A 27,744-nucleotide genomic window follows, 5' to 3' on the forward strand; every position below is an offset into this window, starting at 1 on the left:
AAAACCTTTGAGATTAGACAAATCTTGTCTAAGATTTTTTCCCTTCAAAAAAAGATCCAGACTGATTCCAACATTCTTTGACACTTTTTAATGGAGGTAAACTGCGTGTACTGGAATTTGGTAAACATTTGGGTAAAATGGAATGTATAAACAAGCAAACTCTGGATGTTTTCTTTTAATCAGAATCTGTGAAACCCAGTACTAAACCAGAAACAAACAGCTTTTTTATCATCAGAATGTCACATTAAAAACTTATCTGTTGAATAAATCCTGCAGACTGCACGTCAAAACCAGAATAACTAGATGAACTGATTCATTGTTGAATCTTACTTTCTAAATCAGGACCATGGGTTCAAAATAATTTGCGTAGGTTTTAATGTGTGAAAATAAATCTCTTACAAGCACTTGCTTATGGAAATACAATGAAACAGAAATAATTACAAATAATGCAAATTTTGTCCCTGTCTCTTGTGACAAACAGAGGAAAGTCATTAATTCCACATCTGTCAGAAATACAGAAATCTTCAAAGATCTCATCCCTGTTATTTTTGTTATTTCTTACTGAATCATTCATATAAAACATATGACAAAACCTAATTTAATTCAGGTTCAATTTAAAATGGGAATTTTCGTTACTCTGTTGCTTCTACATTTTCTAGTGCATCTTTAACAACATTTAAAGACATGTTGTTTAGTCAACGTTTTTATAGCCTAATGCATGACTGTATTTGAACCAAGATCAAGAAACATCTACAGCTGTTTAAAAATGTATACCATTAGAAACGATCCTACTGTTGATCACTATTTCAGCTTCATTGCCTTGTAAATGAAAAAAACTGACTTTGTTTGTTCAATCAATCACCCTGCTTCTGACTGATTGTTATAGGCTGTGACAAGACAGACATATCAGATACTGTGATGTGTAGTGAGGGTTAAACATGAGATACAGTATAATTCATTTTGTGTATATCTAACAGGAAATTTTATAAATGTAATATTATTTCCTAGGTATCATTTTGACTGAGGGAAAAGTTTGGAGCACTGCCTTGTATAGGTACCGTGATCACATAAGTATTTGGACAGAAGAACATTTTTTGATATTATAGCTGTGTACCAAAATGTATTCAAGTTAGTGTTATATAATGGATATTGGCTTAAATCAGAATCAGAAGAATCAGAATCAGAAGAGCTTTATTGCCAAGTGTGCTTGCACACACAAGGAATTTTCTTTGGTGTTGGAAGCTTCTAGTACAGACATTCAACACAATGACAATACAATATAATACGATTTACAGTCTAAAAGATTCTAAATTGTGCATATATAAAATAAAGACTATTTTACAGAAAATGGGGGATAATAACATATAAGAGACATTGTACCGGGTAGTATATAGTAGAATAAACATATTAACAGATTGTATGTACACTTGTGCAAATGGATAATTTAGTAAGTAGAGGTAGTGTTATATACATGTATACATAAGATGTAGATATAATAAGGCACAGTAGTGCACACTATAGGAGTAGTGGAAGTGGAATATTGCTCTTAAGGAGCAGTTATCTGTTTAGGAGGGAGATTGCCTGGGGGAAGAAGCTGCTTCTGTGTCTGGAAGTCCTGGTGTTTGGTGCTCTAAAGCGCCGGCCAGAGGGCAGCAGATCAAAGAGTTTGTGTGCTGGGTGTGTGGAGTCAATGATGATTTTTCTTGCCCTGTTTTTCACTCTGGAATCGTACAGGTCCTGAAGTGTGGGCAGAGGAGCACCAATAATTTTCTCAGCACTACGAACTGTCCGTTGTAGTCTTCGTAGGTCTGATTTGGTGGCCGAGCCATACCAAACAGTAATTGAAGTGCACAGAACAGATTCGATGACCACTGAGTAGAACTGGGTCAGTAGCTCCTGTGGTAGGTTGAACTTCCTCAATTGACGGAGGAAGTATAACCTCTGCTGGGCCTTCTTTACAATGGAGTCTATGTGGGACTCCCACTTCAGGTCCTGAGAGATGGTGGAGCCCAGGAACCTGAATGACTCCACAGTATCCACAGTGCTGTCCAGGATGGTGAGGGGAGGAAGTGATGGAGGGTTCCTTCTGAAATCCACTATCATCTCCACTGTCTTGATGATAGTGGATTTCAGAAGGAACCCTCCATCACTTCCTCCCCTCACCATCCTGGACAAGTGCACACTCTCAGCTTTATTTAGAGTGTATTCACATCCAGATATTTCTTCATAAATCAATCATGTTAAAGTTCTGGAGTTGATTCTACATGCATTTGGAAGCTGTTGCTCTAAACCCACATCACGTGGTTCAGTGAGATCTCCATGCAAGTGAAACAGAGCATAGTTACATTTCAAAAACACAACAAATCCATCAGAAATATGCCAGGTAGTTGGAACATTAAGAGTTCCGAGGAAAAAACTACACACTGCTGAGTAATAATATACTGTATATTCTTTATATAAAAATAAATAAACACTGGACGTCTATACAAGAAAAAAGTGGTGGATGATGGCATTATCCTCTCCATGATAAAAAAAACCCCTTCATGTCTCCAAAACACTGCACAGGTGTATTTGCTTATTTAGAATAAAGTTATAAATATGTAAGTTTTAGGCATATGTATACCGTGCTATAATGTGGCCTTAAACCTGTTGATCATTCTTATTGTTTGACAGTAGTTATTTCCTAATGTATAAACTATTTTGCAGTAAACAGATGTAGCACAAGTTTCCATGTTGTCTTTATTCCTGTTAGGTTGTCATTTCATTACAACTGTATTCAAATTTTAGTCATTTAGTCACAATAAGATAGTGATTCAAATGCTGACAAATGCAAAACACAGACAATCATATTACAAAACAATAAACTAACAAAAAAACTGATCAATGAAGGTACTTTTGTGTGGATATAATTGCTATGTAGCAGAAACAAATTGTAGCAGATATATAAAACCCATGGCCTATCAAACAGCAGGTTAATTTATTTATACAGGTCCTAGCAAATCAAATCAGAGTAAAATATATACATAAAAAAATGCAAATGCAGGTAAAACAAATGCATTTAATATATTGTTAGCCAACCTAACAAAATAGGCTTGATCAAAGTAAATTACATATTGTCACCGTATATTGTGCATTGGAAGATTAATTTAATCTCCAGGTCAAGAAAATGCAAACAATGTGTGTTTATGTGCTCGACTGAGTTGGAAACCAGCACAATGAGTAAGTTTCAAAATCAAAGAGAAAAAGGAGTGCTTGGAATAGCAGGCAATCTGATTTATACAGCAGGAGTGATGCAAGCATTGACAGTATAAATTGCTTAGTTGTTTTCAAATCTGGAGTATGGATTATCCTTTGCCAAACCTGAAACAGATTAGGCAGAGTCAAATGTCTACTGTATAATGAACTATTTCATATTTTTAAAATAAAATACAGACAATTTAAAAAAAAGTTAATACATTTATTCCTTTTGAAGGGGGAATCTTACCATATTTCAGTCGGATTTCATCATGTCTCTGCCTCATCTCAGTTTTCCTGCAATCAAATATAAAAATGTTCAAAAGATCTGAAATCAATCTCTACATAAAGACCACGTTTCCACATCATCCGTTAAAATATTACACAAAACTAATTTCAGTCACATATGGATAGAACAGACATTGAAAGCAATTTACTTTCTTCACCCTTCAATTTCAGACAAACTAATCAAAAATCTGTCATTTTGAACCTCTGACAGTGGAATTGGTATTAAAAGCAGTAGTCTCCAACTTTCCCAAATGAAGAAAAAAACATACCTTTCTTCATGATGGAACTTTCTCAGATGAGCTTGCCTCTCCATGCGCTCATCGGTCCTCCTCGACCTTTTTATAACAGAAGAACTTTTAGTTCAATTACTTTGTGTGCATTTGATATTAATACTAACAAATTGTTTGATTTTATTAAAATGGATAAATCTTAATTGAGATTATTGCATTATGAAAACAAACATGCAGTAATAATTGCCCTTCCCTCATTTTTTCTATTAACATCATGCATTCACAAACACTGTAAAACACACAATGATTTGGGTTTTGTAGCTTACCCAATGTTTTCACATTTACAGCAACGGAAACAACAGACTAATATGGCTATGATAATCACCACCGCGATCACAGAAATGCTAATGATGAGAGCCTGGAAATTCACTGTGAAATTCAAACACAAATGTGTCGTCTTGATCCAGTAAATGCAGCAAGGTTTAAAGTGGTCTTAAGCTATTTTTAATAAAATACATTTACAAGCTGCTGACTTTTATATATGTTCATAAAACAACTTCTCTAGATAAAACTATTTAGACACAACATTTTTGATGTACTATGTTTTTGTGAGTCTTACCCCAGCACATCCCCCATCGTGCATCTGAGAGGGGACACACACTGTGAGGGGGGAGAATGTTCTTTACTGGATAGTCTATGCATTTCTGACTCGAAATGCACCACAAACACTGATGAAGACATAAATAACGCACACAAATACAGAAAAAAAAAACAATTAAAACAAACATAATCTCGCACACAGAACAATGTCAAAAATATATTTCTTCACTATTTCTCCACTTCATAATATATACTTACTGTAAGTTCTACAGTGTACATAACATGTATGCCGACTAAATTTTTAACACATTACATTTTTGTAAATAAAAAGATTAATCATGTTATCCAATCTTACCGAAACAATCTTCAGACATTCATCACAACTTGTGTTAGATTTTACAGTGCAGTCTGTGAAAAGAAAACAGCTTTAGGAATGGATTATGCAGGGAATGGTAGCCTATTGCAGAAAGAAGGGAACAAGTTTCACTTTCATCACTCAGTTATTGTTTAACTGACCTATTCTTTTTCAATTATAAAGGTTGGGTTCAAAGTCTAATGTCAAGAATACAGTAGATAATAACATCAGATTGTTACAAGGAACACATTCAGGTTTCTTTGTTTAAAGGTTCACTTCACTTGATACTTCACTTCAAAAAAGACCATCATTTCACCTTCGAGTTGTTCCAAATCTGTATGTGTGTCTTTGTTCTGATGAACACAGAAAGATATTTGGAAGAATGCTTAGAACCAGGCAGATTTTCCCCCCAGTAAAGTAATTTTTCCTACTATGGGAGTCAATGGGGGGGAATCTGTTTGGTTATAAGCATTCTTCCAAATATCTTTCTCTGTGTTCATCAGAACAAAGAAATTTATACAGATTTGGAACAACTCGAATGTGAGTAAATGATGACAGAATTTTCATTTTTGGGTGAAGTATCCCTTTAATGCTGCCTATTAGTTCCCTTTTTTCTATCTAGTAAAAATAGTTTTAATTTAGACTCATCTTTAGTCTCATGTAACTTCATTAAGTTGCATGGGTGAAAATAAAACATATGGCCATAAAGTAGTTAAATAAAAATGACTGAACTACTTAAAGTAATACTCATTTGTATTGTCCTGCAGCATGACATGTTACTATCACATGATGTAAACTTTGCAATTTCAAGTCTCTCATGCCTTAACCACATAAACAGGCTAATAAAATACCAAGTTGCCATGGTGATGGCTTAATTATCTTAATAGGCCCAATAGAAACGCTAAAATTGTTCGTGTAAAGTGAATTGCGTCACTGATTTGTCAACAGAAAGCAATAATATATTCCCATTAAGTTATAAAAGTTATTTCTGAGTGTTTTTAAACGTTTCACTAACAATGTACGAATAACAATGTTTTTACAAACCAAAACCAATGTTTTAATAACATTTTGGAACGTTTAGCAATAACATATGTTGATAAAATGCTCTTTTAATGTTTCTGCACGGACGTTTTTGGAGTCACTTTCACTCAAGCTGCCCTCAAAAAGCTCAGTTATACTTATATGACAATTTTTCTTGAAAACAGACGACATCGAGAAACTTGCTAGACATGCTAACTTTTAAAACACGGGTTGTGTCTGAAGAGTAGTCAGCAACCTAAGTAGACAGCATTTCATGGGAGATTGTGTGACCACAAAATGTTAACTCACCAAGTATGAACGCAGAGCCGTTGTTTCACGATCGTGTCAAACGCGTACAAACACACAGCAAAGTGGCGAAAAGAAAATATAAACTCACTTACTTGTTACCGGACTTGTCGTCTGACCCAAAACTACAGCAAAACAGCAGACAGGTATAAATAAAGATACTAGTAAAGAGTAAGTGTGGCTCATATCGACAAAGCAGCGGACCTGGGCTAATATCAGCAGCTGGTCATGTGTTTGTGTGAAGGACTTCAAGAACCTCCCAGTTTCAAAATCCGCTTTATTGTTAAGCAGGGTTTCAGGGGTTGTTTTTTCCGACAAACAATGCAGTTCATAGAAAACAAGCAAAAAAATAGATTACAAAAAAAGATAAGATAATATTTATTAACATACTAAAAGATATCATGAAACCTTGATTGTTATATGTTAACATGACATAATTTCATGCATGTCTGTAATAAACAAATTGATCTATTAAACACCACCATTAACGTCAATATATAATCAAAATAGATTTTAATTAGATTTTACAGGAGTACTTCTCAATTGTAGAGCCCCAACAAACTTTCAAGGAGGCCTCAAACAAGCATTAAAACAATGTAAAACAAGCTGTTTCTGTGTTTAGTTACTTTAATAAATATTTTTTTTGCCAAGTTTTTGAATATTTTACTGGGCCTGTAAATCAGAAGGTTTGAGTTGTGTTAAAGGGATAGTTCACCCAAAAATGAAAATTCTGTCATCATTTTCTCACCCTCCGATTGTTCCAAACCAGTAGGCCTATACATTTCTTTGTTCTGTAAATGATGACAGAATTTTCATTTTTGGGTGAACTATCCCTTTAAGGGTTTTATCTGGTATGGTTAATGTTAATTATTCCTATAATAATAATAACAATAATAAGTTTATGTGCCGTTTTTAATTTAGAAAAGGCTGCTCTGCCCCAGCTGACCTCATGCATGTCTTTTTCTTTTCACTGTTGCTCACCAGCACATTGTAAAATGCAACCCTGTCTGAGCATGTGCGATAATCAGATTGTAACAGAAGGTTTGCATTGTGTGGGCACTTCTTGCCCTGAGCTAGAGCATGTTAAAGCAGCTCTTCCGGACCGATACATGCCCTGACTGCTACAGTTTCTGGTCTATAAAAATTCAGAAACATTTTCAGATTAGGTTACAATGTCTGGTAGACAGTTGTTGCTGAGCACAGTCACAAATCCTCTGGTTATAATAAACTAAGTTTGTTAAAGATTCATGGACTGAAATCCATAAGAATTGCACTTTGTCATGAGTAGGTGGAATAAACAAGCTGTGGGTTGGGTCGAGATTTGTTATGGTTAAACCTGGTCATTTTGTGTTGCATATAAATATACTGTATGTGTTTGAATGGTGTTCATGTGATCACGTAAATATGAATTAGAAAAAATAAAGTGTACACTGATAACACTAAAGTAATCCACACCACTTTGGAATGGAAATAATTTATTAAAGCATTTTGTAAATCCAGTTACAAAAAAAACATTTCGTGATTTTTCATCCTCTAAACAAGTTGAATATTTTGACTCTAAACTCATTTTAACAGATGAAGCTGAACTCTGGCATTGAGCTGACCAGCAGCTGTCCACATTCATTAATGGAGCAAAAATTATCCGAACTTTGCATGATGTCACCATGGAAATGAGTCTCTGATACCACAGTGACATTCTCCATTCCACTCATACTATCACTGTATATTACATCATTGAGTATCTACTCAACATGCCATCAACATCCATACAATCACAATAACACTGAATAAATACCCAGCCCACCCAAAACCGTCTCGCTTTTAGGCACACAATAGTCATCCTTCAGTTACAATTATGTAGGCTTCCTTTAAAAAACACACATTCTTACCCAGTTGACCTGTGAACTAAAAAGGAGTTGAATTTAAAACTGACCTTTTAACTTTATGAAGCCGCACAAACAGTGTCACAGCTTTCATAAGTATAAATAAATGTGTACATTTCCACATATCATTTCCTATCGATCAACAACCACAACACTGCACTGAAATTCTGGGATATTGCTTATTTCGTCAGTCTTATACTGTACCTGAGCTCAACCCAGAACTTCTTATGCACAATATGTGAATGAATGTGGGATTAAAACGGCAAGACATTAAGGCATTGACATTTTGAGAAACTTACCTTATTCGTTTAACCTAAGGAACCTGAGTGAAGGTTCTGCAACAACTTCCTGTACGATTAACACAGAATAATGATGCAAATCTATACAGACCAGCCCTTGTATGAAGTAAGGCAAAGTTTTAACATTGCTGCTGACAGTCACTTCAGAGTGTTAAGACTCAACAAAATACTTTACGACCATGTATTGTTCTTTTCAAAGAGTGCTACAGTAAGTCTTGAAACTGATCAACAAAACCTGAAAGGAACACTTCAGGAGATACCAGTGTAAATTTAGGTACTAGTTATAGACATTGACTATTTGATGTTTTTCCTCTTGTTGGTTCTTGTATCTTCTCCGCATCTCATCTTAACTCTGTGGAATTCCTTTCTGTTTTGCCATCATTTAGGAGAAACAGTTTTGACTGTGATTGGACAGCACAGCACTCATCACCTGATCCAATTGCTTCCAAAGCTAGACACTGATCTAACGCTGCATCGTTTCTTCACTATCATGTTGATGTATGCTTTCATGATTTTGGTGATCTCTCCAACCTGAAAGAAACCATTCACAGTTTAGTCACATGCCGTCACTGTCATGACAGAGCAAAAATGCTAAATAACTAAGTTTAATATTTATAAAAACAATTTCATATTATCATTTGATTTATATATTGGTAACACTTTACAATAAGGTTGTATTTGTAAAAGATTGGGTATCATGCTATGTCATGCATTCTGACTTCTTTACACTGTTAAATGTGCTGGCTTCTCATGCTTAACATGGTCAACTTGTTAAAAAACGAGTTGGACGTATGATGTATTTCTGTACTTGATACACTCCCCCAGCTCTCCAACTAGTTTCGGAAAGTTTTTTTATAATTCTGGATCCCTGTGTCATCAAAGGGATCCTATTCCTTTTATTGGCCAATCTCCCAGAAAAGCAAGGTGAAAGAAAGCACGAGCGAGACCCACTTACCATCAAGATTATCTGCGCTGCGTCAAGATCTTGCGATAGTGAAGTTTAGGTTTGTCTTTTTTTTCATGGCATTTCAGTGATGGATGTTATATAAACGGTGGATATAACGCTGGATTTGGAGATCGTTTGAAACTGAGAGATGAAGCGGTCCCAGTGCTAAAAGATGCCGGACATGAACTGCACGCGGTAAATCAAACTAAATCACACATCTGTGTTTTGTTGGCAATCTTGCGTGTTTGTGCATAATGTATAAAACAAAGGGATTAATGTGATGATGCGTTGCTTGCTCATGCTGTAGTTACATCCCACTCTGCCCACTAGTCCCACCTCTAGCAGCTCGTGTTTTTCTGGAAATAATCGTACAGCTGTATCTCTTTTATAAAAAAAAAAAAAAAAATTGTTCAAACTAAATACTCTTCAAAGATACGACGTATACAATACTACTGTATAGACACTCAAGATTAATATGAGATTGGAAGAAACTGCCTGTGATACGCAATCTTTAACATTAGTAAATGTTTTTCTATTAGTAAGTTTTTCAGCATGTATTAAACCTTGTTTATGTTAAAACATGCAATTATTTATGTTAGTTTAAGGTGCATTAACTAATGTCAAACGTTACAACGATTGATTTTAAATATGTTTTAGTAAATGCTAAAATGAACATGAACTAAGATTAATAAATGCTGTCGAAGTTTTATTCATTGTTAATTCGTGTTAGCCAATGCATAAACACAAAATACCTTATTGTAAACTGTTATTTTTATTTTAAAGATTTTATACTTTAAAGATTAACCAGCATTATTTATGCGAAGATTAATGCTACCACTATGAAGAATTAAGTAATCAAGTTTTAAGTACTTGGTCACTCGACAACACTAGGGGGGTCTATGGGGCCAGATTTTTTGGTCCCCAGATCTAGCTGACAGTTAAAATAATTAAATACTTATTATTAAATACTTACTTGTATTATCTATTACATCATGATCTGTCATTTTAATCACAGAAAGTTTTTAAAATTAGGCATGCAATGAACTTTGATTATATATCTGCCCAACCAGAATATGTAATTGCCCCCCCCCAGGGCTGTCGAGCCAGCCAAGTACCGGGCCTGTCTGAAAAGCTTCTTTGAAACAATGTGTACTGTGAAAAGGACTACACAAATAATAGTGACTTGACTTCAGAAAGCAAAAAAGTAATTATTGTATTCAAAAATAAAATTCAAATAAATAGTTGTACTCAATACCAGGGCTGTGCCAGAAATAGCTCCCTATAGCCTATTATAGTGCACTCTGTGAGTGGACATACATTTTTAGTAGTATCCAAATTCATAGTGTAAGCCACTAGCCATCAATTGTGAGGTTCGTGTTCAATGCATTTTTGTGTCTCGGCAGATGGCGATGCTCTTACGTCATACAGAGTGTCCAAATTTACTCACTCGTTTTCATTCGACCCTTTAAGTGGACTATATTAGTAAACTAATGTAGGGGTAGTGAATGAGGGTAAAGAGGGCAATTTCGGACACAGCCTCCTATTACTGGTAGTCGGGACTAGTGTGGTTGTATTGAATGTTGCACATTTTTTCCCATTCATATTAAATGCAGTATCTTATTATTATCTAGAATATTTGTAAAAATGACTTTGATTACCTGTGGTGTTTCAAAGAACATGTCTCTCCCATCCACTGTGATCTTAAATGTGCTGGCAAGAGGAGCACCAAAGAAAACAATGTGTTCGTACTGGAAGGTCTCTAAAGGTTTGGCTTCGCCTCTCTTAAACACGGACACGTTCTCTCCACTCACACTCAGCCAGAGATCATGAGGGAAGCCGCCTTCTTTACACTGCACAAACACAAGATCTCAGATTAGCTCACCTCAGCTTAGATGTTCAATAAACCAAATTTCAGATTTCAAATATTTTTCTATGTAAATCTGCTTGATAAAACATAAATATCCTATAGACTTAAGCAGCCACATGGACATCAATGTTCACTGGCTCTTACCTCCACATCAAATAACGTTGATCCATACCCAGGCCACTCTTTGATAATGTTCATGTATTTAACCATGGCTTGGTGCTGATCCAGACCATGCAGTCGACCCCATTTCTCCAGAATACTGGCTCTGGTGGCTGATGTCTCTTCTTTAATCCACATCTCCAGCATCTGCTCCTCCTGCATGCTGCGTTGTTTCTTCATGGTGCCCGTCTTCAGCCCGCGCCTCAGCGTCCCATCCAGGAAGCTCGTCCTCCTTCTTTCCAGGGTCTGTGACTGTCCAGAAGCTCCTCCTGCTTTGGTGAACTGAAGTATGCGGTTGCGCAGACGCCCGGTGGGGTAGACGCTGTCCAAGCTCCAGTGCACCCGAGACACTTCTCCATACAGGTACTGCAGGCGTAACGCAGCCAGATGCTGGAGGGTCTCCTCGTGGCCAGGAAAGTGACCGCTTATCAAACTCTCATGAGCCTGGAGAGCAGTACGATACAGTTACTCCTAAAATCTAAATTCCTAAATAATTTTTTGCAAAGGTTTGCCCAAATAGAATAAAGGTAAGCCTGTAAACTACTGACCTGTTCAAACATGAAGACAAACTCCACTCCTTCCTTGGGCATGCTCTCCACATCTAAGAAACAGTAAAGTTTGAAGTAAAGCTTCCAAGGGCCGTCTTCCTCCACCTCATTTCCAGCCAGCCTAAGAAATAGAAAACACCAAAAACACTGACTATGTGGAAATGGTTTATTTCATATGGTTTGATAGTTGCTGTTTATGTAATGACATACATGCTTGGCAGTGTTTTGCAGGAACAACAGAATGAATTTCTGCAGTATTGTGGTGTCATTACCTCTCAAACTTGGCCAGCACGTCGGCCACTATCACCCTGCTCTCCACAGCTCGGTCGATCGTGGTGTTGTGCTCGAACAAAGCAAACATGTTTCTGCTATCCTCCATAGCCAAACCACGGATCAGTTTCTCTACCACCTATACACAGCAGAGACATGCAACACTTCTAAATCAGCACATTACAGCACGAGCCACAAGCAATGCTAATAAAGAAACACTATAATTAGTAGAGGCCAATGGGTGATGTCCAGAGGAGATATTTGTACAATATTTGCTATTAAAGATTTGAGTGAAGCACCAAAATATTAGGACTATGGAAAAACACTAAACTTGGCTTTGGTAGGCTTATTTATTTTACAAAAGTATCCAGGAAAAGGGCTAACTACAAAGTATCACATAAAATAAGTTATATTCTAATGCACAAAAAAATGCATAGAAAATTAAAAAGCTTACAGGTCATAAAGCATGCACTGACTATAATTTCATCATTTCTAATATTTTGTAGATCCTCTCTTTATTTGACTACAGCATACATTCTAATGGGCTTTGACTCAGTTAGCTTCTGTGTTTTTTTGTATAAATTTTGCCAAGCCTTACATTCTCAAGCTTCACTTTACAGCCCAAGCAAAACTAAAGAGCAAGCATACAAATCCTTTAATAATGCGTTTGAATAAAGGGCAAATATATCAATTATCCTAGATCTGACATCACTTTTGGCCACTACTGTAGGTATGGAGCCGTTTCCTGTTCTTTTAAAGGTCTGGTATGAAAATTTATCCTTTGGTAAAATTGAACAGTGTACAGTGTACTGTATAGACGGGTTCAGCGGCAACAACACAAACAAACATTATGTGGCCTAAACTTGGCTTCAGGTAGACCTCTGCAAAGAATCAATAACTGTTGAGTAGTTTTAATTTAATTTAATACAATGAATATCCAATAAAATATTATCCTGAATTAATATTGACATAATTAACTATAAAATAAATTGTTATAATCAAACACAGACCGGAAGTTAACTTCGGGCCAGGCGCGTACATCCGATCTATATAATTTTTCTTTGTATCACAAAAGAAATACAAATGAAGCACATGTATTTTTTTTTAATTGGATAAAGCTACACAAGTATGAATTGCATTCTGTGCATTAGAAGCTGGAAACATGTAATACCTCTCCTGCCGTAGTGTGAGAGTTGATTGAAATCTTGCAAGACCCTCCACCATGGCAGTAAACGGTGGTGGTCATCTCACGTCTGTTCAGGAGCGCGATGATCTCATCTTGGGAAGGCACAAACTCTCGCGCCTTTGTTTTCTTTAGAGATTCTCCAATGAACACGGCAAACAACTCGATTTCTGTTCCTGGGAAGAGCTCCTTGATTCTAAAAAGTGATTGACATCAGAATAACACAATGTTACGAAAGTCAACGCAAATTATTCAATGCAATAATTTTAGTTCTAAAACACAATTTGTGTTCCTGTTAACATTATCAAAACAAAGCTTTTATATTCTCTTAACAGCACTGCCACACTTCAGTAATATATAATCCATTAAGAATTAATTATCACTATGAAAGATTTTTGGATGCAACACCTTCTCAGGTGGAATCGGAGGTATCTGAGAATGCCACGGCTGGGTAGGAAGGTGCAGCTCATGCAGGTGAGCAGATGCCAGTGGACACAGTTGGAGGGGCTGTTGGGCTGAGGCACGTGATTGGTTTGTTTGATCATCTGACAGTAGACTTCATCTCTGAGCGGTCGCAGATCTTGGCATGTCTGTAAAATGCCTTGAATGATGGGCATTGGATCAGACACAACCTCCATCTCCTGTAATGAGTTGAAGATTTTCACCGCCTCGTCCTGCAGGCTGGTGTAGCCTTTCTCCTTTTGCACTGCAGGAAGTAGGACAGGAAAAATGAGACATGGATAACGGGAATAAATTGCATGGGTCATTGCACATGAATAAATTAGGATTAGTGAACAATCCCACAATGCTTTCAAATCCTGTTTCTGCTTTAAAATCCTCTAGAATGCTGGTCCTGTTTACGTCTGTTGTCTTAACATGATTTTGAGTTGTTTTTACAAATTGGGGGATCAAGTTTTTGCAGATCAAGTTTTGCTACTGTATACAAATAGCATCAAATAAAACAGTGTAGACTCGGAGCAGAATAAAGGAGAGACTCACAGCTGACATTAACCTCCCCATACGGCAGAGGAAGCAGGGGAGAGTGCAGTGGATGCTGGGTGTATCTCAGAATGGGGTTCCTCCAGTACATCTGCTCCACGGCCTCCACATTAAGACTGCTCTCCTACACAACAAGCAATGCATTACAGATTTTGTTCATTCATCATACAACAATGTCCACAGATCACTGAAGGTGAAAACACAGCAGACAAGTGACAAAATGATTTTGTGAGCTTTTCTGTTCAAAACCAAATTCTACTAATAAACATAATAATCAGCAGATGCTGTAGCCATCTTTAAGAATCGTCTGAAAACACATCTCTTCCGTCAACACCTGACTGATTAGTAATGACTTCGATTTCTTCTCTTTCTATAAAAAAAACTCTGCTTTTATTGTCCTTATGTTGTTCCAATTGCTTTTTGTTTACCTCATTTGTAAGTCGCTTTGGATAAAAGCGTCTGCTAAATGTAAATGTAATACTAAGTAGCCAAGCTGGTAAGTCAGTTCAAGCGTAATGACACATGGTTGACCAACTCGACAAGGTTCCTTTAGTTTGTAAAGTTGCCCTGGTCCAGTTGTGCAACCAAAGGCACCAGTTTGGACCACGTTGCTGCAAAGCAGCGATTTTTTAAATACAACACATGAAAAAAACTAGCCAATCAAAATTGACCTTGGCCTATGGAGGGTGGAACTTGGGAGAGAGTTACTAAAACGGCTCAAATCAAATAAAAGCACCTTTGGAAACTGAAATTGACAAATAAATAGAAGCACCCAGAAATTATGAAACAAGATGTTGAGACATCAGAGGAAACAGTCTTAGTGAAGAGCAGCACACAGAACACACATCCCTGTACCTCACTTAACACTACAGTATTTCACCCTGAGGGTCTGCTGAGGCTGGAGGGATACCGGCTTCAACAACTGAAACATGATCGTTGATATAAAAACACAACATGAGATGTGAGCCAAGAGCTGTTGTGATTATCATGCCATGAATACCACCGGAGTTACAAAGTCATTTCAGGGTGAATTTACCTTGATGTCTCTGATCAGTTGCTGGGTTGGCGTTTCTATGGGAACCTTGTTGTCTATGGCCGCCTGAATGGCTGAAGCCCATCTCATGGCTTCATTCAGAAGCTTGGTGTAGAGACGGTAAGAATGCTTCCTTCCATGAACTATTATGTTCCAGTAACCTGTGGAAAAATATGTTCAAATACTTCCTATCTCCTGTTGTTGCCAAATAGGTTCGAATCATCTATGACACATGAATTTATCTTATTAATTTTCAGTCTTGACTCACCAGTCTCCTTGAAGACCTTCTCATCGGGCTGAACTACAGAACACAGGCTGTTGAGCACCAGTGTGCCCAGTTTAGATGCACTGCGCTCTGAGGATTTATAATAATCCAGTGAGTTGTTGGTCAGAACAAACCAGCGTTTCTTCAGTTTGAGAGAAGTGCTTTTTCCACTGGACTTCATCTCTTTATGTAGCCAACCTAACACAAGAAATTACAGTCATTTATCAGACTATGCAGAAGGAAACTTTTTGCTTGTGTGCTAATCATCATTATGAAATAATTGCATATTACAGAAAGAATATATACACTAGACACTAAATATATTTGTGTCTCATTGACTGTATGAAGTACAGTGCTGGCAAGTCTTTGTGAGTTTAACTCACCTCTGACTATGAACTCCTGGCCGTCTATTCTGGAGTCTCCTTTGGGTTTCTGCAGGAGACCGATCCAGTGATGCATTTCCTCTGGCGTGTCAGTGTTACAGTGAATCACACGATTAGCAGTGATTATAACAAATGAGTTTGGCCTGAGAGAAAAAAGTTCTCATGAAATTATGCATACTAGAACATAACTAAAACTAAAACATAGTACTGTATGAAGATAGTTCACCAAAAAATATAAAAAGTGATTTTCACATTGCAGGCTGAACCTGGAAGAACTGGAATATGGACAAATTTTGTGCTACCTTTATGTCCTTTCCTTTGATTTTCGCTTGATTCAATTCCATTTTAAAATCGTACAGTTTTTGAATAGCATGAAAGTAAGTAAAGAAATTAGTAAAATTCACACCAAGAATGATAACTACACCAACATCGATAACATTTTGTTTATTCTATTCACGTTCTGCTGTTTAAATGTGTGAGCACTTTCATTTTAAATATTTTTTGGTTTGCTGTCAATGTTTAATGTTTCATCAGCTGTAAAAAACAGCTCTTAAAGTGATCCCAATAATACCGCTCACGTCTTTCATTATGGTTATACTTTAGTTGTGGTGTAGACTCTGCTACTCTCTTAAAGTCACTGTGAACCGGAAGTTGCGATTGTTTTTACTTCATTATTCTGATGCATTTCCAGGTGAAATGGAATACTGAATTGAGAAAAATAGTGGGTGTGGTTTGTGAAACAGGCATTGCATTTTGACAGGAGTTTACGGATGCTCTGCCCAAGCCATCTAACACCCTGTCTACACCGGATGCGAGCAGCGCAACTCGACACAACAGATGGCGCATCCAGTGTAGACAACATTTTTAATTATAATGGGTTGTAATAGGTTCTATTGTCTTTTGCTGTGTCACATCGCATCGTGACGCGTCCAGTTTAGGGTGTAAGTTACGTCATCGGAGCTGGATAGCCACTAGAAAGGCGGAAGTGCATTTTCAGATTTTGGTTGAAGATTTTGAGAACACATTAATTTTAAGAACAGTGTCAAGTGATCTCATCATTAGTTACCAACACCAAACACAGGTGACATCATGTATTACCTGTCTGGGTTGTCAGAGGCACAGACAGAGTCAATAAGCCCAACATCCAGTGTTCCCTGAGGATGGAACATCACAGGTCAATATCACATTCTTACAACAATGAACACATTGTATACATTGTACACTCACAACTGCGTTCTTGGGATTAGCGTGTTCATGCTGCATCTGCAGGAGTTGTTCTGGTGTGGCACAGTGAACTCGGCTCAGCACATTAAACCAGCCGCTGCAACACAAGAACGCAGACTGCATTACACCTCTGTGAGAGGTTTAGTCAACATTATGGAAATCTACCACAAGGAGGCACTAGAGATAAATGGTTATACATTGTAAAGAAATATATTAGATCCACAGATAGCTTTACAGATTTTATATAGTTAAAAAATACCTTGCATCCTCAGGTGACTCTGCATAGATCTGATATGTTCTCTCCTCAGTCACAATGTTCAGTGCATTCTCCTTCTCGTGGTTGTCCACAATCTCTCTGTGATTGGAACACAGCAATCACATGAGTGTATAAAGCCAAAAATGTAGAAATAAAAGAAAAATGGCGACATGTAAATGCATCCTTTTGGGGGATTGAGTTCTTACTTGGCAGCACGGATATCAATGGTTCCCCTCAGCTTCTCCTCACTGTCGCTCTCGAAGTACATGAGTTTGGCATCTCGAAGGACAAACCAGCGCATCTTCCAGTTCCTGCGGGACAGGGTGGACATTCCTCCCCCTTTCTTGTAGAGCCAGCCTGACTTGAGAGACTCCTGTTTGGCCCTAAACCACATAAAGGTCTCATCCTTCAGAACACACCAGCGTCTGCGCCATGGAATCATCAGCCCACCTTAAAAATGAAAAACAAACTTTGGCTTCAGTATATACATTTGTAATGTTCAATTTGATCAATATTATTCGGTTATATAGGCAGGGTCCAAAATGAATAATCAAAAATCATCACCAGATGCCAAATACAAACAAAAATGTGTCTTTGGCTGCCAATTGGCTTGTAACTTTTTTAGAAACTGCAAGGAAAACTTTTTGCAATTAAGACACTGAAAAAATGTGTGTTCCTGTCATATATGACGCTGCATGTGACACAATGACTTGCATAATATAGCAGAAATCTCATTGTATAATAAGCATACAAGTTTTTTTATAAAAACACAATTTCGCAAAAAATGCTCAGATGCTCAAGTACTCAATTTAATGCTCAGAAATTTTGCCAGAAAGACAACAAAGACAGAAATCAAACAATTTCAAGGTAAAAGTAAAAAAACACTCACTCTTCATGTACAGATAGCTGTGGAAATATGGAGGTCCGCTTCCATTTAGCAGATGCACTCTACCATTCGAAACCTCCTCATCTGTGTCCACATATCCATCATTCTCATCATTACTGTCAATAAACTGTGAACAAAAAGAGGATGTAAACATCAACAACGAGTATTAAAAATAAACATATAGTTTGTTTTTCTCGAATATGACTTTTCATTACTCTGTAATCGTACACGTTGGAGCACTGTGTGTTTTTTCTATGGCAAGACATCTCACTGTCTTACCCAACTAGTTAATGCAAACAAAAAGAGGACGAGATCAGTAAATGTCTGCCCATTGTTCGCTGTTATGTCACGTTTCATATTACACCCAAATAGAATTTGAAACAGGTCTCTGGGTTCAAATATCCTCGAGCTAAAACAATGAAGTTGTTGGGAATAGTGTTGGGAGCAGGTGTAACACGCATTGGCTGAATATTCTGAGAATGTCCTGAGGGGTAAAGTTAAAATATAATTAAACCATTCCCTCTCAACCTCAACTGGCAAAAATATTAGTGGCTATAAGTAATCCAGAGCAATACACATAAGTGCAAGTGTTGATGGACTTCTTTATTATATCATAAGTACAGTTATCAAGAATTAGGTCAAAGTGCTTACTGTTGCATTTTTGTTTTGCCCCCAGCAATACTGGATCTCGCAACAACTGACGTTGTATAACTGTGTAACCCTGATGAAATGCATACTTCTTTCAGGTGACATGTTTGCTTGTAAAGGTGTTTACATGGGCAGTGATTCTTTTGTCAAAGCGAGTGAATTTGATTCATTCTTTGTGAGATTTGAGGTGACAAAGACCACTGAAAATGTATGAAAGATTAACCTTATGCCCAGCTGCAAGCAAACAACTAGTAAATGAGTCAGTATCAGACTAGTTCTCCAAAAATCCCAAAATATTTTTTACTTACTGTAGTATTTTTGTCTCGTTTTCAGTTAAAATATCTCAAAATCAAGATAAATTTGCTTGGGGCCAATTGGATTAGAAAAAAACTTACCTGAAGTAACAATGAAAGTAACAATACCTTAACAATGAGGTACAACTTAAAGGAAAGTTCAGCCAAAATGAAAATTCTGTTTTGTTTACTCACCCTCAAGTTGTTCCAAATCTGTATACATTTATTTGTATGCTTTTAACCAAACTTGGCCACCATTGACTAACATAGTAGGAAAAATTACAATGGTTGTCAGAAGTATCCCAGAACTGTTTGCTTTACTACATTCTTCAAAATATATTATTTTGTGTTCAACAGACCAATTTTTCCTACTATGGTAGACAATGGTGGCCAATAACTGTTTGGTTACAAGCATTCTTCCAAATATCTTGTGTTCTGTGTTCAGCAGGACAAAGACATTTATACAGATTTCATTATTTTTCTTACCCCATTGGAAGATGTTTTACTTGTTTTAAGCATAAACTCAATTCTTTTAATATTTTTCCCCAGAAAAAAATCTTTTATCATTTTTCCCTCATGTAAGTTATAGCAAATTTTTTGTATAATTTTTTGACACAGCATTAAAATACTGAATTATCTTTGAGAAGTATCATTTCTTTCTTTGGCGTGTGGTGGAAACAATGCTAAATGTACTTATTCAGGTCTTCCTGAGACTAGGCAGTTAGTTGTGTAGTCAAGCCACTAGCTGAATACGAATTTCTCATGATTTTCTCTCATGAAACTCAATGGTGTGCGTGTGCTGAATCAACTCACTGAGTCTGAACTTCCTCTGAAGGAGTCGATGCTATTGTAGGTACAAGACCTGCGTAGCACTTCCTCATCAGTGAGGTGTCCGTCATTTGTACTTCCTGCATCCCCACAACTCCCCAACGCCTCCTCAAATTCTTCCTGGTCATAGTCTGACTCAGTATCTGGAATAATGCTGAAGTTAGTCTCCTCTTCTGGCAGCACAATCTCTGTTACAGTTTTCCTTGAGTTTTTACAAACCACTCCATAATCTCCTTTGGTTAAAGTCAGTGTAGGTGGAGGAGGGGGCGGAGCTGAAGGTGGGGGTGGAGGGGGAACTGTGGGTGGCGGTGGGGGGATGTCTGAAAGTCTGTTTTGTTTAATGGAAGTACTAGACTTTGGCTGCTCCATACGTTCAGGTGAGTCCAGCAGACCTTCGGCGAAGGTGGGTGGTGGAGGTGGAAGACTGGAGAGAATCTCCTTGTTCAGAGGCACAGGAGATGGGGAAGGGAAGTCAGGAAGGGGTATGCACTCGTCGTCCGCGTGGAAGCCTTCGTCCACCTCCTCCTCGGCCAGCGGCGCGGTGGTCTCGGACAGGTCGTGAAGGTTCTCTTCGCTGGAAAGTGACTGTTCCAACCCGCCGAAGTCTAGCATATCCAAGAACTCGGTGGCCACGCGTGAAGCCTCTTTTTCCAGCTGGTAGATCTCGGCGTCCCTCTTCTGCCGCAGTTCGTCTCTGGAGCTCTCGTTCAGCAAGGAAACTCCTTCGTCTCTCTGTCTCTGTAGCCGTTCAATCTCTCTCTCCAGTCTCAGGATCTCCTCCATCTGACGACTCTCCTCTTCGGATGAGTACTGGCACAGGCTTTGGGACACCCTCTGAAATATAATGTAGTGACAGTTTAATAATTCTACATTTCTATAATACAGTTTATTCATTCTGTCATTCATTTCAGCACATTTAACTATCAAACTATTTTGGAACGCTTAAATGAGTAGTTCACCCAAAAAGACGAAAATTCTGTCATCATTTTCTCACCCTCTTGTCATTTTAAACATGTATGACTTTCTTTCTTCAGCAAAACAAAAAAGAAGATATAATAATTTTTAACCCAAATTTTAAAGAATGTTGGTAAACGAGGTTTGTCCCTATTGACTTGCATTGGTTTTATTGTCTATAGAATAAAATCGAATGGGAACCAACGGTTTTTGTTTACCAACATTCTTCAAAATATCTTCTTTTGTGTTCTGCAGAATACATAGTTTTGAAATCTCAGAATCATGACAGAATTTTTGTTTTGGGGTGAACCACATTCTTCACTCAAAATCACATTATTACACAGTGCTCTGAAATACTTGATTCTGATCGGCTAGTTATGACATTCCAAGGTATGTTAGTCCCCTAAAACAACCTCTAAAAAATTATGCTGGGCCATCTGGGTACTGTGAGTCATCTTGACCAGCACAGTTTAATATTACACATAAATTTGTCACGGATTTGGTGGAGAAAGAACCCAGTTGCAGGCAGGCGGGAGTGCAGGGGTTAACAAAAAGAATTTTATTCTTTTAACAAAACAAAAGGTACAAAACAAAACACCCTCGATGGGGGAAAACGAAAGGTCACAAAATAATAATACAAACAACAGGACGCAGGCTAACTGACACTAAACTAAAAATAAACAACACTTAGACAAGAACTTGACTGAACACTTACTACTAGACGGGGATTACACAGAAAACAGGAACACAGCGAACATGGCACACGAAAGGCACTCGACGACACCATATACAAGCACATACAATCAACGAGCACAGGACAATGAAACATGAGGGCATTACATAGGTAAGACAAATGAGGGATAATTACACAGGGCAGGTGAGGAACATTAGACACGGCAGGGAAGCAATACATGAAACGAGAGGGGAGGGGCCAATGACGAGACACGAGAAAGCACATGAGATGTAAAACGTAAACAACTCATGGCTTTCTCACATAAAACCTAAGGGCTCCGTCCGGATCCTGCCACACGACTAAAATACAGAACCAAGAAGGCAGGACCGTGACAGAGCCCCCCCCCCCTAATGAACACCCCCAGGTGTTCACCAAGGGGTCGACTAACAAGACATGACAGACTGCAGGGTTCTTACACCTTTTCCAACTTCAAAATCTAGCACTTTAAAAGCACTTTTAATGTGTGTTTTTTTACTTTTCCAGTCACTTACAACTGCGTTAATTACATGCTGACATACATATACTGTATGTTCCTTTGTAGATAATCCATAGTTATACTGTATGCCAATTATATGTAATTATACTATATACTAACTATACTCAATTTATTCCATAAAAGACTTGAGCAAATTGTCATTTAATTCACAAAGCAGACATCCTATACAGTACTGTGGGCACTTATTTGTAATTGATATGATGTGACCACATAAAATAACACAAAAGAAACACGGAAAGAACATGGGTGCGAATTATAGGTTGCCGCCGCATCACAAATAGAGAATCGATCAAGTTTTTCTTTAAATTTTAAACAATTTTTGCTCATTAAAATGCAATTAATATAATACTGTTCCTATGTAATTTGTTTTGAAAATTTGTCACCAAATGTGGGAACAGTAGGTTGTAAGCTTTCAAATGATATATTTAGTTTGTCAATATTACTTTAGGATAAGACTAAGGTACTGTTTTAACAGTATGGAAAATGCCCCACCTGTAAATTTGTGACAGTTCAGAAGAAAAAACATCAACTGGTTATCATATCTATCATATGTATTTCAATCTTAAAGATATTTGTTTAACATTACGTTATAAAAGTTCCCTTGATTGTATTTTGTTCAAATTTTTGTGTAGTGTTAAAAAACTAAAACAGGAATGTATTTCTCTGTTTCAATACACAGCCACTAGATGGCGCATCTACGCCATTTATACCATTTAGCACCCAACCCCCACCCCGTCACAAAAACATTTTGCACTTTACGCGGGTGATCCCAGCGAGCTAAAAAAAAAAAATCTTTATTTATACGAAAAAAATCTAATCCCTGATATCGTTAACATCGTATTAGCACTTTGTTGTTTGATGAAAGAAAGAATTCGCGACACTGCAGAATTCAGTCGGTGAGCACGCACACACAACTTGACGTAGTTTTTAAGTAAGATAGGCTAATTTCTGCCCGAGTCCCTGTTCATTTCCGACCATATCTGGCAAAAAAGACCTACAATTACACTTTACATCCCTCCCGAAAATTAATTAGTTCGCGAATTTTTCCATCTACCTTAAACTTAATTGGCCTAATCGAAAATTTCGAAATAATAGAAAAACTTACCTTTCATGTGGCTTGAAAGTAGGGCTGCATGATATTTTATTGCGGTACCACTAAATCCTATTGCAATCGAGCTGGCTGCGATATGCAATGTGTCAATATTTTTTTAATGCGTAGCTTGTCCGTGAAGCACGGCTCTGGGATCAGTAGGAAATGCTGCTGATCTAAAAGCAGTGCGAGTTTGAGTCGCTTATAATGTGCATTTGAAAAAGCAACACCCGTCAAACATGATCATTATATACTTTATTATCATAAAAATACCTGATGAGGCTTGAGTAACAGTGATAAAAGATGTCCATAGGCATAGATTCTAGAAGGTGTCATGGTCTTCTTCTGCAGTGCGTATTTGGAGTTTCCGCACGAGAGCGCCCTCTGGCTTTCGGATGCAGCAGCATTTTCCCGTACTTCACTCAAAAGCTGTGCATAAATCACGTGACATTTATCGTCGGTTTATCGTGACAGCCCTACTTGAAAGCGCAGCTGGCCCCATGGTGAAGAGCTGCACGTCCTTTTTGCATACTTGCAGGTGGCCACTCGAGGATTTGGTCCACGTTTTAGCCATAATTTGTAATTTTCGTCCTCCAGCCAACGAGCATTGAAACGGCAAACGCCCGGCATATTTTCATCTCCTACTCTGATCCACCAGAGGGCGCACATCCAAAAGACTGGCAGATAACATTATAGCCACGCGCCGATTTTTTTCGTATTTTCGTTATGTGCAAAATGTACATTTTATTTCAAAAGAAAAATTCTCCGTAAAATTGCGAATTATTATGAAAGCAACGAAATTAAAGTTTTAGGCAGTTTTAAGCACTTGATCCCAAATCCAATCACTTTTCTAACCTTAAAATGACTATATTCAAATTCAATCATTTTACAGGATTTAAAGCACCCGTACGAACCCTGAGACTGGGACAAAGACAAAAACCAGACAAACATGGTGAACTTGACAAGGGGCATACAAGATAACAAGACCATGGGGTTGGGGTGACTCATTAAAAATAACAAACATGGGAGGGGGTTGGGGACAGACAAGGGCTTGTGGGGGGAACAGTCCTAGTCCCCGGCTGCGCTCGAGGGCGCGGAGTCCTGGGGGACTTAGGGGAGGAAGTCCTGGGGGGAACCGCCGAGTGGAACGTCGGCGGGACAAGGCTGGGACCCGGCTGGAAGGCCGGCTGGCAGGCCGGCTGCTGCACCAGGCTGGAAGGCCGGCTGCTGCACCGGCTGGAAGACCGGCTGGAAGGCCGGCTGCTGCACCGGCCGGGACGCCGGCTGCTGCACCGGCTGGGACGCCGGCTGCTGCACCGGCTGGGCAGGACAAGACACCGGCTGCACCGGACTGGACGCCCGCTGCACCGGACTGGACACTGGAGTGGACTCCGGCTGCACCGGACTGGCTACCGGCTGAACCGGACTGGACACAGGACTGGACACTGGACTGGACATCGGCTGCACCGGACTGGACGCCCGCTGCACCGGACTGGATGCCGGCTGCACCGGACTGGACGCCGGCTGCACCAGACTGGACGCCGGCTGGATCACCGGCTGGACAGGACTGGACACCGGCTGGACAGGACTGGACACCGGCTGCACCGGACTGGACGCCGGCTGCACTGGACTGGACGCCGGCTGGATCACCGGCTGCACCGGACTGGACGCCGGCTGGATCAGTGGCTGGGACGCCGGCTGGATCACCGGCTGGAACGCCGGACTGGACGCCGGCTGCACCGGACTGGACACTGGACTGGACATCGGCTGCTGCACCGGACTGGACGCCGGCTGCACCGGCTGGAACGCCGGCTGCACCGGCTGGGACGAGGCCCGCGCTGCCCGCCGCTGCCTCTTTTTCTTCAGCCGAGCCACCCGCCTGGTGGTCGGCTGAAGGAAGGAGGTGAAGGGTACGGCTGGCTTGGGGTTGGAGGCCTCTGACGAGGAACCCCAGGATTCTCGCCTTCCCCGTTTGCCACCGAGGCTCGCTGGTGGTGGAGAGGATGGTGTGGCGACGCCCACAACCCCGATCTTCAGGGGACGGCCCTCAGGGATCGCGACCAGCGGAGATGAGTAGGTGGGTTGAACTGAGACCCTGGACTCCGATCGATCAATGGCATACAGCCATATCACATCAAAGTCCAGCGGTCTCAGTGACCTCATCTCCGCACGCGAGAGTGGCTCCTTGAGACCGGCGTTAAAGAGCGTCACCAACTCCTCCTCTCCGAACACAGTCTCCTCTGCGACTTCGAGGAACCGGCCCGCATAGTCATCTACCTCTCCGGTTCCCTGGCGAATGCCGCAGAGGAGACGAGCTTGGCGGGAACGTACAACATCCATGCTGCCTGCTGGGTCTTTGATGGCTCGTGTATTTTGTCACGAATGCGTGGAAGGAAAAACCCAGTTGCAGGCAACCCAGTTGCAGGGAGTGCAGGGGTTAACAAAAAGAATTTTATTCTTTTAACAAAACAAAAGGTACAAAACAAAACACCCTCGATGGGGGAAAACGAAAGGTCACAAAATAATAATACAAACAACAGGACGCAGGCTAACTGACACTAAACTAAAAATAAACAACACTTAGACAAGAACTTGACTGAACACTTACTACTGGACGGGGATTACACAGAAAACAGGAACACAGCAAACATGGCACACAAAAGGCACTCGACGACACCATATACAAGCACATACAATCAACGAGCACAGGACAATGAAACATGAGGGCATTATATAGGTAAGACAAATGAGGCATAATTACACAGGGCAGGTGAGGAACATTAGACACGGCAGGGAAGCAATATATGAAATGAGAGGGGCGGGGCCAATGACGAGACACGAGAAAGCACATGAGATGTAAAACGTAAACAACTCATGGCTTTCTCACATAAAACCTAAGGGCTCCATCCCGATCCTACCACACGACTAGAAATACAGAACCAAGAAGGCAGGACCGTGACATAAATTAAAGTGATAGTTCACCCAAAAATAATTTTATTGTCATCATTTGCTCACTCTCTTGTCATTTCTAATTTTTTTGACTTTCTTTCTTCTGCAGAACACAAAAAAAAATCTTATAAATAGTTGTTAACTGGCCCCCATTCACTTGCATTGGTTTTGTGTCCACACAATGGAAGTGAATGGGGGCCAGTGCTGTTCGGTGACCAACTTTCTTCAAAATATATTTTTTGTGTGTCCTGCGGATGAAAGAAAGTCATAAAGGATTGAAATGACAAGAGGGTGAGTAAATGATGACAGAATTTTCTTTTTTGGGTGAACTATCCCTTTAAAAATAAATATGCCCAACATATAACATACAGTACGAGACTATATTTACAAAAGATTACACAAAATTGCATGTTTGTCTTGTTTGAACTGTGTGTCTTTTCTTAAAACCGATAGTTAACAGGTTTTCCTCTCGTAAGTTCAGCATTCGTTGCAAATGAGCTAATAATATTTCGAATCAATATTTCGTGTCCAATAATTTCCTGATCACCCGTCTGGATTTTTTTTGTCTGTACATTATCGTTTACTTATCGTTTATATGAGATTTATCAATTTAATCTCAAAGCTTTATGTTTTCAGAATCATCCATGGCAGCATTTTGCATCAAATACCTGTATAACCAAAACCCAAAACTTTATAAGGGGATACAGAGAATTAGGCCACAACACACAATCTGAAGTCTTTTTATAAAAACATGACAAAATTCAATTCATGTCCGATAAAAAAATAATACCTTTTGGTTGTGATGATTATGTCCCACCAGATCCCTAACAGGAGAGACAAACAAGTACAGAATGCATTCAGTTAGAGTAGATTAACAGTACAGCTGAACACAGATTCAGATTTAACCTCAATTCACAGCAAAATATTTCAACAGATTGTGGTTTACCTGCTCTGTCCTGCCTCTCCGTCGTCTACCTCCTGCAATATCTGTTTGCTTTTCAGCTCTTCCTGCGTCCTGTTAAATTCTTCCTCTTCCAGCTGTATTCGCAAAGCCTCTTCTTCTATCCTCCTCTGCTCCTCCTCCTCTCTTCTCTGTCTCTCTACCTCCTCTCTCCTCTCTTCCTCAAGTCTCCTCAGCTCCTCTTGTTGTTTCCTCTCTTCTTCCTCCCTTCTGATTCTCTCTTCCTCTTCTCTCCTCTGTTTTTCCTCCAGGAGCTGTCGGTAGAGTTGGCGAGCGTGTCGTCCACGGAGGTGTTTCTGGAGAACCACAGCGGCGGAGCGGAGACGCAGGAACACTTGTCTCCAGAAGTGAGCGCGGTAGTTCTTTTGGATTGTGATGGTACTGCTCTGGACTTTTTTATAGTGTTTTCTGCAAGACGGACATGACATTAGTTACATAAGGCTTTTTTTATTAACAATTGGTTTAGGCGTACTTTAAAGGAATTATGCGCAATAACAAACTGAAAAAACATATTTTGTGCGCAGATGCAGATTTTGATATTTCGCACCTCATTGCAAT

The 27,744-nt window shown here is 39.1% G+C and overlaps 2 protein-coding genes across 3 annotated transcripts in view; both read right to left on the minus strand.

The window, feature by feature from the left end:
- Positions 1–2,507: 2,507 nt before the first annotated feature.
- Positions 2,508–6,282, minus strand: pttg1ipb (PTTG1 interacting protein b). Its single transcript, XM_057335992.1, has 7 exons — positions 6,129–6,282; positions 4,708–4,760; positions 4,372–4,480; positions 4,079–4,181; positions 3,792–3,857; positions 3,485–3,531; positions 2,508–3,360 (listed from the first exon to the last, which is right to left on the minus strand). The coding sequence occupies exons 1-7, from the start codon at positions 6,217–6,219 to the stop codon at positions 3,317–3,319; spliced, it is 513 nt and encodes a 170-aa protein (XP_057191975.1). The 5' UTR covers positions 6,220–6,282; the 3' UTR covers positions 2,508–3,316.
- Positions 6,283–7,323: 1,041 nt separating this feature from the next.
- Positions 7,324–27,744, minus strand: part of myo10l3 (myosin X, like 3) — a 204,169-nt gene continuing 183,748 nt past the window's right edge. The window contains exons 22-40 of one of the 2 annotated variants that reach the window (XM_057335986.1): positions 27,172–27,594; positions 27,016–27,049; positions 19,989–20,837; positions 18,238–18,361; positions 17,555–17,798; positions 17,352–17,447; positions 17,096–17,189; positions 16,967–17,022; positions 15,869–16,011; positions 15,489–15,683; positions 15,224–15,381; positions 14,188–14,311; positions 13,597–13,894; positions 13,177–13,384; positions 12,008–12,144; positions 11,736–11,856; positions 11,173–11,631; positions 10,820–11,011; positions 7,324–8,746 (exon numbers count right to left, since the gene is read on the minus strand). In XM_057335986.1, the coding sequence (XP_057191969.1) occupies positions 8,642–8,746; positions 10,820–11,011; positions 11,173–11,631; positions 11,736–11,856; positions 12,008–12,144; positions 13,177–13,384; positions 13,597–13,894; positions 14,188–14,311; positions 15,224–15,381; positions 15,489–15,683; positions 15,869–16,011; positions 16,967–17,022; positions 17,096–17,189; positions 17,352–17,447; positions 17,555–17,798; positions 18,238–18,361; positions 19,989–20,837; positions 27,016–27,049; positions 27,172–27,594 (4,060 nt within the window). In that variant the 3' untranslated portion in view covers positions 7,324–8,641. The remainder of the gene's footprint in view (positions 8,747–10,819; positions 11,012–11,172; positions 11,632–11,735; positions 11,857–12,007; positions 12,145–13,176; positions 13,385–13,596; positions 13,895–14,187; positions 14,312–15,223; positions 15,382–15,488; positions 15,684–15,868; positions 16,012–16,966; positions 17,023–17,095; positions 17,190–17,351; positions 17,448–17,554; positions 17,799–18,237; positions 18,362–19,988; positions 20,838–27,015; positions 27,050–27,171; positions 27,595–27,744) is intronic. The other variant, XM_057335987.1, reaches the window with a different exon arrangement.

The sequence above is a fragment of the Triplophysa rosa genome, linkage group LG6, assembly GCF_024868665.1.
Source record: "Triplophysa rosa linkage group LG6, Trosa_1v2, whole genome shotgun sequence".
NCBI lineage: Eukaryota > Metazoa > Chordata > Actinopteri > Cypriniformes > Nemacheilidae > Triplophysa > Triplophysa rosa.

What these genes read in the sequence shown, in the direction of transcription:
- pttg1ipb (XM_057335992.1), bottom strand. Translation starts at nt 6,219, where the DNA reads ATGAGCCACACTTACTCTTTACTAGTATCTTTATTTATACCTGTCTGC. An exon ending in GACGACAAGTCCGGTAACAA is followed by an intron (nt 4,761 to 6,128) that starts GTAAGTGAGTTT and finishes TTCTTTTCACAG; the next exon opens with ACTGCACTGTAAAATCTAAC. An exon ending in TGTAAATGTGAAAACATTGG is followed by an intron (nt 3,858 to 4,078) that starts GTAAGCTACAAA and finishes TGTTATAAAAAG; the next exon opens with GTCGAGGAGGACCGATGAGC.